Genomic DNA, 14,862 nt, shown 5'->3' on the forward strand with positions numbered 1-14,862 from the left:
GTGGGGTTGCACTGGATGACCTCTGGATGCCATGTATCACCCAAACCATACTATGATCACAATGTTTTGGAATCCTCCAGAGAGAAGACTTCACAACCTCTCTGGGCAGCACCTGAGGGGAAGAAGAGACAAGCAAGCAAGTTGTGGATGGGACTGAAGAAAAGTTGTCCCACTTCCGCACCTACACCAGATGCAAAGCTCAGAAACATTGGCTCCTTTGGAGCCAAACTCAAGCTCCAAAAGAAGTTTTACATGTGTAGCAGCATGGTTCTATTTCCAAAAAATAACAGGCCAGAGAAGGTGGAGGCTGAGGCTGCAGCCTCACCACTCGAGAACAGCACACAAAGTGATTTGGCTGGGATGCAAGGTTTAGTTCTGGTACCATTCCTGTGTGTGACTCACAAATCATGCCCCTGGGACAGCTGCTGTGCTGACACAGAAGCACTGCAGTCAGCAGCCCTGCCTCTGCCATCAGCATCTCTGCCAGCCCTCACTTGCCTCCTTTGCCCTACCCAGATGGTGCCTTCTACCCACCAACTGAGGAGCATTACCTCTGCCTGCCTGCTCCTGCACAGCTGAGAAAACCAAAAATCAACCCCAACAATTCTCTCCAAATAGCCCTGCAAGAGCTGATTGACAAGGGACCAATCACAGCTCTGGGCAAGGGCCCTCAGCATCTGTGCTGATTGCACCACTCTGGGAGGAAGACTAGTACCTCTGCTTCACCTCCATCACAGAGTTGGAAGGGACCCTCAAAAGTCATCTCATCCAACCCCCTGCACACAGCAGGGACACCTCCAACTAGAACAGTCTGCCCAGGGACACAGCAAGTCTGATCTCAAATGTCTCCAGGCACAAGGCCTCAAACACATCCCTTCTAAACAGTTCCTCTCCAGCCCTCCTGTAAGTCCCCTTCAGATACTGAAATGCAGTTCTAAGGTCTCCCTGAAGCCTTCTCTTCTCCAGGCTGAACAGCTCCAGCTCCCTAAGCCTGTCTCCACAGCAGAGGTGCTCCAGCTCTTTGACCACCCTGGTGACCTCCTCTGCACCCACTCCATCAGGTCCATGTCTCTCTTGTATTCGGGGCTCCAGAGCTGGACACAGCACTGCAGGTGAGGTCTCACCAGAGCAGAGGGGCAGAATCACCTCTCTCCATCTGCTGCCCACACTGCTTTGGATGCAGCCCAAGCTGCCATTGGCCTTCTGAGCTGCAAGTGCCCATCGCTGGCTCATGTTCAGCTTCTCACCCACCAGCACCCTCAAGTATTTTTCTGCAGGGCTGCTCTCAATCTCATCATCCCCCAGCCTGGATTGATATTGAGGATTGCCCTGACCTAGGTGCAGACCTTATACTTTGTCTTATTGAACCTCATGAGATTCTCCTCAGCTCACTTCTCCACCTCTGGGTCCCTCTGGATGGCCCCATCCCATTCTTCAGTCTTATCAACCACAGCACTCAGCCAGCAACGAAATCACCCCAAGAAGTGCTTTGGTAGCTAAATGTCTGACCTATGTCAGCTGACCTGTGTCAATCAGTTTTTATTCCACCTACAATAGAAGTTGATGTGTGGACATAGCACTTGGGGGCATGGTGTAATGGCCATGGTGGTGCTGAGTTGATGGCTGGACTCAATGATTTTAGAGGTCATTTCTAACCCAAACAATTCCAGGAATTCTCCAAGCAGATTAAATAACACCAAGAACTCTATGTGGTGTAGAAGCTTTGTGTTTTTCTCTCTTGGACAGCCTGACTGGTGCTTGGTTTGAAAGGCTCTCCCTGCTCCTGCCTGACACAATGATGGTCTCAGCACTCTGTGTTTGTAACTTTGACAAATACCTAAACAATTTCTGACCTTTGCTTTCTAAATCACTTGGGTACAGCTCTCTCCAGCAGTTTCCCTGCTTGCTTGCACTTAGGCAGAAGCAGCTTATTAGTGACTATGCTTTGGGGAACACTCTCAGGCCTGGTTTTGTTTATTCAAATTTCTCCCTCAAAGATGACATTTCCCAAGCTCTGGTGTCACATCTGGACAGAGCCAGGAAACACTCTCTTATTAGAGGTGATGTAAATCCCAGTTACTCTCACAAATATGGGCACCACTGAAATCCCTTTTGCCTACAAATCATTAATTGGCACTGATGTTCTGAATTCATCATCTTGTCAGCAGGGTTCCTGTTTGAAGAAGGCACTGACAGACACAGCTGAGCAATTCCTCTCACTGGGGACACCAAGGCTGTAAATATGACATGGTCTGATCTGCTTGTGCAGTGTGCTGGCTGTACAGACAGCAAAGCAGTGCTAAACAGAACCCAAACTACACAGATTTTCACAAGCTCCTGCACCTGGGCTGGGGCAATTTCAAGCACAAATCCAGGTTGGGTGAGGAGTGGCTCAAGAGCAGTCTGGAGGAGAAGGACTTGGGGGTGTCAGTTGATGGCAAACCTCCCACGAGCCAGTAATGATCACTGGCATCCCAGAAGGCAGCTGTGTGCTGGGCTGCATCCAAAGCAGTGAGAGCAGCAGGACAGGGAGGGGATTCTGGCTCTTTGCATTGCTAAAACCCCTCCTGCAGCACTGCATCTAGTTCTGGTGCTGCCAGCACAAGAAGGACATGGAGTGGGTGGAGAGCATCCAGATGAGGCCACAAAGATGGTCAGAAGGCTGAAGAAACTCTTCTAGGGGGACGGGCTGTGAGAATTGGGGTTGTTCAGCCTGGAGAAGGTTCCAGGGAGAACTTAGAGCAGCCTTCCAGTACCTGAAGGGGGCTACAGGTGAGCTGGGGAAGGACTTTTGACAAGGGCTTGGATTGACAGGACAATGGCAATGGCTATGACCTGGAAGAGCGGAGATTGAGACTGGAGATTAGGAAGAAATTCTTTCGAGTGAGGGTGTTGAGACACTGGAACAAGTTACCCACGGAAGCTGTGGATGCCCCCTCCCTGGAGGGCAGGATTTGAAAGGTGACCAATGGATGTGCCCTTTTCCTCCCAAAGATCTTCCAGGTCACTGAAGTCAGCATTTAAACAGAGCATCTAACCACTGCATGTTATTGTGGGAGACAGCATTTTGAGCCATAATGAAGCAATACTTGACCTTGTAGTTAGACTTCATCCAACACCTGAAGGGAGCTACAAGTAGGCTGCATAGGGACTTTTCCTAATGGTGTCTAGATACAAGAAAAGGTGGAATGGTCTGAAGCTGAGGGAAAGCAGGGTTAGACTGGATCTGAGGAAGTTGTTCTTCAGCAGGAGGGTGGTAAGACTGTGGAATAGGCTGCCCAGGGAGGTTGTGGATGCCTCTTCCCTGTGGATGTTCAAGGCCAGGCTGGATAAGGGCTTGGGCAACCAAGTCTAGTTCAGAGGTGTCCCTGTCCATAGCAGGTAGGTTGGAGTAGGTGATCTCTAAGGTCCCTTCCAACCTCAGTAATCTTTGATTCCATAATCTCTCTGACCCACACTCCTCGCCTGCGACAGACTAGACTTCCTCAACTTGGGGCTACTGTTATCTCCCCTTGTGAAATATCAAACACCAAGTCATAGAATCACAGAACTCTAGAATTGTTTGGTTTGGAAGGGACCTCCAAAGCTCGCCCAGTCCAATGCTCCTGCACTTAGCAGAGATTTCCTCCCCTAGATCAGGTTGTTCAGGGCCTTGTCCAGCCTGACCTTGAACACCTCCAGCAACGGGGCCTCAGCCACCTCCCTGGGCAACCTCTCACAGTGTTCCAGCACCCTCATGGTGCAGAACTTCTTCCTAACATCCAACTCTCAGTCCCCCCAAAATGGGAACAGTCCCTTTAATGGCACAGAAAAAGCAATACAAAGGTAGATTTTGCTGTATTGGCTACACCTTTAGACGAAGAAGACTCTCCTGGTCAGGAAGCACACTCGACAAGCTGTTCCTCCAAAAATAACCATCCTCACATGTTTCTTTCCAAATCAGCCCTTGAAGACACTTGAAGTGTGTGATCCTCAGGGGCATGGTGTGTGAATAAAGACTAAAGGATCGAGGCCACAGTTTGCTCTGGAGATGCACTGAGGTCTATTCTGCACTAACACTGCAAACACCATTCAGGAGGGTCTACAGCCAGATGAAGAGAAAAAGCAACCCTGACTTCATTGTTGCATTCAAATCTTTTATCTTAGTTCCCTCCCCCCCAGCCCCCTTGTTTTTTGGGGTCCAAACAGTTTTAAGCTGAACCTTTCATAACAGGAGGGCATAATTTATATGCAAGCATGTAATAAATTTAGTGACTAAATTAGATAGGGTCAGAGAATTCCTTTGGTTGGAACAGACCTTTAAGATTGTGACCAACCATTCTCTAACTCTACCAAGGCTGCTGCTAAACCATGGCACTCAGCATCCCATCTCTGCCTCTTTGAAACATCTCCAGGGATGGGTTTCAACTGGGCAGCCTGTCCCAGTCTTTGAGAACCCTTTCAGTCATGATGTTGCTTCTCGTATCCAAACTAAGCCTCTTCTGGTGCAACCTGATGCCATTTTCTCTCCTCTTATTGCTTCAAACTTCTTTTCAAGGAGTAATAGAGAGCAAGGAAGTCTCCCCTCAGCTTACGTTTCTCCAGGATAAACAACTCCAGTTCCCTCAGATGCTCACCACCAGACCTGTTCTCCAGACTCTTTACCAGTTTTGCTGCCCTTCTCTGGACCTGCTCCAGCCCCTCCATGTCTTCATTGGAGTGTAGGGCCCAAAACTGAACCCAGGACTGACGAGGTGTGGCCTCATGAGTGCTGAGTACAGGGTGACAATCCCTTCCCTGGTCCTGCTGGTCACACCATTGATGATCCAGACCAGGATGTTGGCCACACCCTGGCTCATCTCCAGCCAGCTCATTGATCACACCCCCAAGTCTTTCTCTACTGAGTAATTTTCAGCCACCCTGCCCCAAGCTTGCAATGCTCATGGGGTTGTTATGACATGGATTATCCACTCTTACAGGATCTTGTGCTTCTTTGGAAGCCTTCCTTTCTCAGTCCTGGGTTTTAGATACCCCAGCACTCCTGCTCAAGGTCTCTGATGGTTCAGGAAACTTGTGCTAAGCAGCAGCTCAGGAACCTTGGCCAGCTACTTGTGTGAAAACCTCAGCATACATGGAAGCATTTTTATCAGCAGGGCTTTAGGCTTAACTCTGAACAGCTGAGCAGCTTTGAATTCAATTATTTACCAGAGAGGAAAATCAATCACCTCACACCACAGCAAATCCTCATTCCCCCTACAGAGTGCAAAAGGGAGAAAAACAGACTCCTTTAAATACAAAACCAAAACACATCTTGCACAGGGAAACAGATTTCAAACGTTCCCTGGCACAGAGAAAGGCACAGGAGGAAATCAAGTTGAAGAAACAGAGCTTCTAAAATTCCTAAGGAACCCCAGTACTGAGGCTAAATAATGCAAGGATTTAAATAGCCCCTAAAATTGCAACTGCCTCCCAAACCAAACAGCACAGTGCTTCACAGGCAACAGAGACACATCAGATTCTCCTTGTCCACAGCCTAGAATGCACCAGAAGGACTTCTACAAATGCGTCAAGTCCCACCACATCCAGCCAAGGTCTCTGTCTCCATCCCGGCACAGCCAAAGCACCTCAGTAGAAGTGAGAAGCCAGCCTATCACTGCCAACTCAAGCAGCACTGCCAACATGGAGGTGCAGAAAGCCAGGGCCATGCACCTCACTGGGCAGCCTCCCAGGCACCCTGCAGAGCCTTACCGTGGCAGGTGTTGTTCTTCTCCTCGTAGCCCGCCTTGCACAAGCACTTCCCGATGGGCACCAGCCATTCTCCCTCGGCACTGCAGTGCATCCTGGGTGCCTCCTCCGTCACCGAGTGGTCGATGCAGACGCCAGCCACTTCCAGCAGCTGCGAGGAGTCGGCTCCCGTGATGGTGTCAGGGAAGCGAGCCAGGTTGCGGACCACCGAGGGGCACTTCTTGTAGTACACACGCACAGACACCAGGGCGATGCAGGCCCCCACATCCTGGAAAGCCAGGTAAAAGCCCTTCTTGGTCAGGGGCCCAACATCTCTCACCTCTGTGTTTAGCTTCATAACTCTGTCGCCAAGGTCCAGCTCAGTAAAGCTCTCATCAGCAGCAATGGTGTCAATCTTGATGTACTGGTTCTCTCTGATGTTCCTCCCATCCTCATCATCTGATTCAAAGTAATACATGTTAAAAGTCTCTTTGCATGTCCCCAGTCCTCCTGGAAGGCTGTTACAGTCCCTCAGGGTGAATTTGAGCTCAATGAAGATGCGGGATGCCCCTTCATTAGAGATCCAGCTGGTCAGAAGCCAGTTGTTCTGATTCTGTTCCATCACTTTGCACACTTGGTATGTGTGTATAGGAGCATAGTTCTCATCCACCTCACCAATCTCTTCCCACTGTGAGGAAAAAAGAAACACTTTAAAGTCACAGCTCCTGTAAAATCTCAGCTTTCCCAACTAATAGGGCCATGAGCTTCAGCAAGACTGTAACAGAATGGGGAAAATAAATAATCACAGCATGGCAGGAATTGGAAGGGACTTCTGGATATCACTGAGTCCAACACCCCTTGTCAAGTCAGATTCACCTAAAGAAGGTCACACAGGAGCACATCTATTCCGGTTTTGAATGTCTCCACAAATGGAGACTCCAAAACCTATCTGGGCAGCCTGCTCCAGGGCTCCAGCACCCTTAAATTAAAGAAGTTCCTCCTAATGTTCAGATGGAACTTCCTGTGTTCCATTTTGCACCTGTTACACCTTGTCCTGTCATGGGCACCACTGAACAAAGCCTGGCCCCAACTTCCCGACCCCCACCCTTTAAGTATTGATTGTCAATGATGAGATCCCCCCCTCAGGCTGTTCTTCTCCAGACTAAACATCACTAAACAGCCCAAATTCTCTCAGTCTTTCGTCATCAGAGAGATGTTCCAAACACCTCATCATACTTAATAGCCTCTTGCTGTACCTTCTCCAGCAAGTCCAGAACTGGAGCCCAGAGCTGAAAACAATACTCCGGCTGTTGTCTCACCAAGGCAGAGTAGAGCAGGAGGAGAATGTCCCTTGACCTGTTGGCCACATACCTCTTGATGCACCCCAGGATACTACTGGCCTTCTTGGCTGCAAGGGCACATTGCTGGCTCACAGTCAGTCTATTGTCCATCATCACTCCCAGATCCTTTTCCCCATCTTCTGCAGACAGAGCTGCCTCTCCTCACACACTGCAGGCAGCTGCCCCCTTCTGCTTTTACATGCCTCCCCAAGCAAGGGATGGGAGTATAAGCCACTGCACCTTCTGCCTGGTCCCACACTAGAGATGTCAGACAAGTATGTCACAGGATGGTAGGGGCTGGAGAGGACCTCTGGAGAACACTGAGTCCCAGCCTCCAAGCTAAAGCAGGGTCATTTTGACCAACAAAGGAATACAGAGTAGAGGACAGAAAGCAGCACCTGATGATTACTGGAAAAGAAAACTCACCAGCTTAAAGAGACAGCATCCATCTGAAAATATGGGCATGGGAAAAACAAAGTAAAAACAAAATCTGTGCCATGTTGGAAGCCCTCTCTGCAGCACCCCATTTCTGAGATATAAATCAACCTCATCTGAGAGATTAAACCAAAAATGCAGCTGTTGATTTGGTGCTGAATGCTCTCTCTCTGTCTTTCAGAGCCGTAAGCAGGGGAACACAAATGCATTCCAATGGCCTGGTGTTAAAACATTTATGGGAGACCTATTTCTGAATCAGGGATTTCCAGCAAGCTGCTGCTGGTGAGTTAACAGAAGCTAAAGGTTGCTCTCAGCTCCATCAATAGGAAGCATGCAATTCATGCAGGCTGGCTGCCTGGAGAGAGGCCCAAGATCTCACACATAACTACAACTCCAAGAGCTCAAAAAGCACTCAGTGGAGTGGCCTTGGGTTAAATGGACAATTTTAAACCACATCCACCAGCTGTCCTGCTATTCAGCCTTCTTTCTAATCCCCAGGATTCCAGGACTGCAATTTGCTACCACAGCACAGCACACACACAAAAAAAAGCTGCTTCTCCACAAAAATAAATACTGACAGCAGGGATGAGCATCTCAAAGCTTTTGTTTATTTGGTTTGCATAAAGGATCTTTTTGGGTTTTTTGCAAGAAGAATTTCTGTTACTGATTTTCAGTAACTCAGCTCAATTCTCTTTAGCACCTGCTAAAGGAGGTATGGGTATTTCAGGCATCTTTCACACAACCATGGAATCGCTTTGATTGGAAAAGCTCTCTAAGATCATCAAGTCCAACCATCAACCCAACACAATCACAGACATTAAATCACATCCCCAAGTGCCACATCACAGAATCACAGAATTGCTCATTCCACACAACCTGGCATTGCTGAAGGTGAAATTAAAAAGCAAAATCCTAGGAGTCTTAAAGAGCAAAAGGGAGTTTAAGACTTACCTGGAACCTTCCCAGCTGGACTCCCTCCCTCCACGGACCACAGAATCACAGACTAATTTTGGTTGGCAAAGCCCTTCAAGATCATACAATCCAAGCATTCTATAACTCTGCCAAGTCTGGTGCTAAACCGTGGCCCTCAGCACCACATCTCTGCCTCTTTGAAACACCTCCAGGAATGGGGATTACCCCACCTCCCTGGGCAGCCCATTCCAGTCTTTGAGAACACTTTCAGCTGAGAAGTTGCTTCTAAGATAGAATCTAAACTTCTCTTGGTGCAACTTCAGGCCATTTCTTCTCCTTCTATCGTTTGATCCTAGGGAGAAGACACCAAGCCCCATTGCACTGCAACTTCCTTTCAGGGAGTTGTAGAGAGCAACATCTCTGTGTCATGCAACCTGCCGCTGTTCCCATCACTCATTTGACAGGCACCCTGGCTACAGGAAGCCTCCATCCTTTCCCATTTAATTTTCCACCCCACCACGTGTTGCTCAGCAGCACATGCACACTAATTCTGGTATCTGTTGGCACGCAAAGGCAACACTGGGAATTCAGGTATGCTTTTTCACCTTTATTTGTTTTCTTTTGGGCATAGATCCCAGGCTCTGAATGAGTGAAAGCATCTGAGATACTCCACTTACAATAGTTTAAGTTGGAAAAGACCTTTAAGATCATCACAAGTCCACCCTGTCACCAACCTCCAACTGGCTCCAAACTCCTTTCAGGGAGTTGCAGAGAGCAATGGGGTCTCCTTTCAGCATCCTCCTCTCCAGTCTAAACAACCTCAGTGCCTTTGGTGACTCCTCAGAGGACCTGTTCTCCAGACTCTTCACCAGCTTCATTGCCCTTCTCTGGACATGCTCCAGCACATCCCAGCAACATTTGGGCAGTCTCTGATTTCCTTTTATGCAGCTGATGTTAAGACCTGGCTGCCAACTGGTGGCCTCCAGCTCTGCTGCCATACACACACTCCCTGCCGCTTCTCAACTTCATCTGCCAGCCTGCTTCTCCCATTCCCTTTGCTGCTCTGCTCCTTTCACAAAGCCAAAAATCTTGGTTGTTTTCTTTTTTTAGCTGCCTGCTGGCTTTCCACCTGCTCTCCTATCACAGAACTAATGCAAATAATAAGCAGTCCTCTGCACTGTCTCAGTGACTTCAGCGAGGTCACCTAAGGCTACATCTCCAGTGAAAGCCAGGCAGAGCACTAAGTATTCTTTTTTTTTGCCTCTGCACTGCAGAGGGTTTTGCAGGGCTGTGCCTGCTGTAAAAGAAGGCTGTATCACCATCTCGCCTCTTCCATCCACCACTTACAGACAGGCCAGTCCCAAAATTCAGCTCCTTTAAAGCCTGCCAAGTTTTATCAACACCTCCTGCCATGTACAGCATGGCTCAGATGTTCAGCTCCATAGCTGTGTGACTAAAGCAGAATCTTTGCTTTGCCTGGGGGTGGTTCAGACTTCACTAAAAGAAGTTTTGAATTACAGAATCAATTCTGTTGGAAAAGATCTTTTAGATCATGAAGTCTCCAACTCTGTTAAGTCAGGGAGTTTGGTAGACAAGGAGCGGGATATGACCCAGCAATGGGCACTTGCAGCCAATGGCATGCTGGGCTGCATCCAAAGCATTGTGGCCAGCAGATGGAAGGAGGTGATTCTGCCCCTCTGCTCTGCAGAGACCTCATCTGCAGTGCTGTGCCCAGCTCAGGATACTCAACACAACGGAAACATGGACCTGATGGAGCAGGTCCAGAGGAGGCCATAAAGATGATCACAGGTCTGAAAAGCCTGGGGACAGACTGAAAGAACTGGGGCTTCTCAGCCTGGAGGGTTCCAGGGAAACCTCAGAGCTGCATTTCAGTATCTGAAGGGGACCTACACGAAGGCTGAGGAGGGATTGCTTAGGAAGGCCTGCAGTGATATGAGAAGAGGCAATGGTTTTGTGCTAGAAAGCTTCAGGTTGGATACAGAAGAAATTCCTTGACTGAAAGTGTTCTCAACAATTGGAGCAGGCTGCCCAGGGAGTTGTTTGAGTCCTCTTCCCTGAAGGTGTTTCTAAGAGGCAGAGATGTGGTACTGAAGGCCACAATTTAGCACCAGTCTTGACAGAGTTAGAGAATGGTTGGACTGGATATCTTAAGGGTCTTTTCCAACAAAAAGGATTCTATAAATCTATGAACTTGAGGAAGAAGAGCAATTAAATTTAAGAAATAGTTTGCAGTGCATGCTTCTGATGAAATATATATGAAATGTACATGACTAAATTAATTGCCTGTTCACAGAGCTGCATGATCCAAGCTGTTGAAAACTGAAGAGACACCAGGACAAAGTCACCTCAGACTTTGCAGTGCTGCACACCAAGGTGCAAAGGGAAGAAAAATGAGGACGGGACGGAAGTTCTGCTCAGACTTTGATCATTTGCATGATCAATGAAAGGTGTCAGCAGCAGAATGCAAATGGCAGGAGAACACAGCTGGAGGTGAGCACAAGCAAATTGAAAAAGAGCAGCAGAGCCCCTCTCCAGCATTTCTAATCAGAGGCTGCTCTGACCACTGCCCGGAGTACAAAGATGTACAATTTGCAAAACCCTACTGTCCCCCACAATTCTGGGTTGGTTTTTTTTTTTTTTTGGGGGGGGGAGGGGGAGGGTAAAGGTTTGAAATTCTCTATTCATCTGAATTCACAGACTCATAGAATGGTTTGGGTTGGAGGAGTCCTAAAAGATCATTCAGTTTCAATCTCCCTGTCATGGGCAGGAACACCTCTCACTAGACCAAATTGTTTCATCCAACCAGCCCTCCAACACATCCAGGGAGGTGGCATCCACAACCTCCCTGACAACCTGTCCAGTGCTTCCCGAACTTCACTCAAAAGAATTTCTTCCTAATCTCCAGGCTCAATCTGCCCTCCTCCAGCTCAAAGCCACTGCCCTCACCCTGTCACTCCAAGCCCTTGTCAAAAGTCCCTTCCCAGCTCTTCTGTAGCCCCTTTCAGATACTGGAAGGCTGCTTAAAGGTCTCCTTTGAGCCTTCTCTTCTCCAGGCTGAACAGCCCAAATTCTCCCAGCCTGTCCCCATAGCAGAGTTTTTCCAGCCTCCAATCATCTGTGTGGTCTCCTCTGGACCTGCTTCAGTAGCTCCATGTCCCTCTTACGCTGGGTGCACCAGAACTGGATGCAAGTGGGGTCTGAGCAATACAGAGAGCCAGAATCCCCTCCCTATCCTGCTGCTCTCACTACTTTGGATGCAGCCCATCACAGCTGCCTCCTGGGCTGTCAGTGACCATTGCTGGCTCATGGGAGTTTGTCACCAACTGACTACCCCAAGTCCTTCTCCTCCATACTGCTCTCAAGCCACTCACTGCGCAGCCTGGATTTGTGCTTGGGGTTGCCCTGACCCAGATGCAGGACTTTGCACTTGGCCTTGTTGAAGTTCATGAGTTTGGCTTGAGCTCAACTCTCTGTCTTGACAAAGTCCCTCTGAGTGGATCTCTTCCCTAAAGTGTGTCAACCACACCACACAATTTGGTGTTATCTCAGACTTGCAGGGGTTCCTCAATCCCATTGCCTATGTCACTGATACAGATGTTAAACAGCATCTTTTTCACATCAGCATCCATTTCCAACCACCATCCAGCAATTGAGGGGAAAACAAGGCAGATGAGCATGAAAAAGGCAATGAAGAAACACAAGGCCATTAAATCACTTTTCCCTGCCTCATGTAACACTCAGTGCAGCACGATCTGACAAGTGCCAGAACAAACAGTGCTGACATCGCATGGTTTGAACACCAGGAGACCAGCACAACCAGATCCGCAGAAGGACTCACAGCACAGCAAAGACTTTAAGGCTTACAAGGAAATCCTTGACTTCCCCAAAGCTCCTGGGATACTGTCCACACTGCTCACGGAATGATTTGGGGCAGAAAGAGCCATCTAGTCCAATTCCCCTGCACTTAGAAGGGACACCTTCCACTAGATCAGGTTTCTCAGAGGCCTGTCCAGCCTGACCTTGAGTATCTCCAGGGATGGGGCCTCAACTATTGACCTAAGTAACCTGTTGCAGTGTTCCAGCACCCTCATGCTGCAGGACCATTCCATTCTCCAGGCTGAAACACCCCAGCTTATTCAGCCTGTCCCCAGAGGTGCTCCAGGCCCCTGATCACTTTTGTGGCCTTCTCTAGACCCACTGAAGCAGGTCCATGTCCCTCTTTTACTGGGAGATCCAAGGCTGGACACAGCACTGTAGGTAAGGTCTCAGCAGAGCAGAGGGGCAGAATCTCCTCTCTCCATCTGCTGGCCACATTGCTTTGGACACAGCCCAGGCTGCCATTGAACTTTAGGGCTGCCAGTGCCCATTGCTGGCTCATGTCCAGCTTCTCACCCACCAGCACCCCAAAGTCCTTCTCTGCAGGGCTGCTCTCAATCTCATCATACTCCAGTCTGGACTGATATCAAGGGTTGTCGCAACCTAGGTGTAGATCTTTCACTTTGCCTCGTCATCTAAGGGTGCCAAGAAGGTCACAGAATCGCTTGCTAAGGCAGAAAGAAAGAAAGCTTTTATTCTCAACTTTTATGGTGTCCTAACATGTAGATAAATCAACCTTTATTTGGAGCTTCTGCTGTTTACCGTTGGATGGGGAAACAGCTTCACAGATTGCACTGGCTTGGAAGGAACTCTGAAAGGTTATTTTGTACAGCCTCCCTGCCGTCAGCTCTAACTACAGTAGGCTTTAAGACTGAGGAGAGCAGAATTAGATTGGGGATTCTTTTGAGGGTGGTGAGACTGAACAGGTTGCTCAGGGAAGTTATGGATGCCCCCTCCCAGGAGGTGTTCAAAGCCAGATTGGATAGGGCCTTGGACAACATGGTCTAGTGGGAGGTGTCATTGCCTGAGGCAGGAGATTTGGAACTGGATGACCTTTAAGACCCTTTCCAACCTAAAGCATTGTATTAATCTACAAACCTTAGAGGTCTTTTCCATCCAAAAGAATTCCCTGATTTACTACAATGAGGATAATACAAAGCACCCAATGTATTTTTAATGCAAAAAACTTAGATCATTTATCACTGTCCTCAGCTGTTTATAATTATAGAATTGTTTGAGGTGGAAAAGGCTTCTAGGATGACCCCACCACCACTATAGCCATTAAGCCAGGTCTTGAAGTGCCAGATGCACATGTTTCTTGAACACTTAATTTGATGAAAGTGAGGAAATAATTTTAAGAGTTCCCAGTAAAAGAGAAAGAAAAAAAAAACCTCTATGAAAAGGTACATTAATGAAAAGAAGCCAGGTTAGGGAGCATTTAATGCAAGTAATCCAGACTAAGGTGCATTCAATGAAAAGAAACCACAGTGAATTTCTCGGTGTCTGCTGCTTCAGGCAAAGCCATACAACTGTCCATGTGCTGTGCTGGCAAAGCCCAACCTCTCCAGGCATACCCCAAATTTGACTTGATTATAGATGGCCCCATTCACCATATCAAACCCTCCAGCAACTGCATTATTTTGCCTCTGCTCCCCTGGTCTCTAATCTCCCCAAAGCTTTTCACAGCCCTAATATTCCATTGATGGCTCAAGGCCCTGACAACTGCACACATAAATCAATTTTAAATCTTCCCATTAATCATCTTTCTGTAATCAGCAGCTATTCAGCACAAATTTACATCTCATTTCTGTTGGCCAAACAGCCACATTAGAGCTTTGAAGCTTATTCAGGCTTAAATGATTATATTCCCCTAATAAACACTGAAGTCCTCTCTCAGCCCAGCCGCTGTGAGCTGCATTAATGACACAGCACAGCAACAGGGGCCATCTGAAATCAGCCTCTGGCCGTGCCACAAGCAGCAGCAGCAGCAGACCCCAAACCAGGCACATTTTTCTCTCTCTTTTTTTTTTTTTTCATTTCCAATACAGGCAGACAGAAAGAACAAAATAAAAAATAAAAACCCAAGAAAAATCACAATGAGAAGGCTGCTGTGCCCATGCAGCCCCTCTTATGGGAACTGGCGTGCACAGCAGGCACATGCACTATGCAATTTATTGCACCTCCTCTTAACAGCTCCATTTGCCACCTCTTGAATATGTGAAGTTAGCAGGAAGAAAAGTGAAAACTCGGATTTGCTGATTGCTGCATGCTGAGCACCTTACAGCTGTCACCAAAAACAAAGCAGGCTGTGGGAGCTGAGCTCTGTAGAAAATCCACTTTCCCCATTTGTCAGGCAGTTGTAACATTGCTCCCAGCACCACCAGACTGAGCCTGAGCTTGCTTTCCCTTCCATCACCTCAGAATGGAGGAAGACACTTGTCACACCTGACTACTACTTTTTTCATAAGACCACAGAATGGTTTGGGAAAGAGCCTCAAAAGGTCATGCAGCCCAAGCCCCCTGCACTGAGTAGTGACACCCTCCACTAGACCAGATTGCCCAAAGCCCTGGTTTG

General features: G+C 48.1%; 1 protein-coding gene across 10 annotated transcripts in view; it reads right to left on the reverse strand.

Moving 5' to 3' along the window:
- EPHA5 (EPH receptor A5) overlaps window positions 1–14,862 on the reverse strand; it is a 220,036-nt gene that overhangs the window by 165,626 nt on the left and 39,548 nt on the right. For all 10 annotated transcript variants that reach the window (XM_064148552.1, XM_064148551.1, XM_064148550.1 and 7 more), the window contains exon 3: window positions 5,728–6,391. In XM_064148552.1, the coding sequence (XP_064004622.1) occupies window positions 5,728–6,391 (664 nt within the window). The remainder of the gene's footprint in view (window positions 1–5,727; window positions 6,392–14,862) is intronic.

The sequence above is a fragment of the Pogoniulus pusillus genome, chromosome 9, assembly GCF_015220805.1.
Source record: "Pogoniulus pusillus isolate bPogPus1 chromosome 9, bPogPus1.pri, whole genome shotgun sequence".
In the NCBI taxonomy this organism is placed as follows: domain Eukaryota; kingdom Metazoa; phylum Chordata; class Aves; order Piciformes; family Lybiidae; genus Pogoniulus; species Pogoniulus pusillus.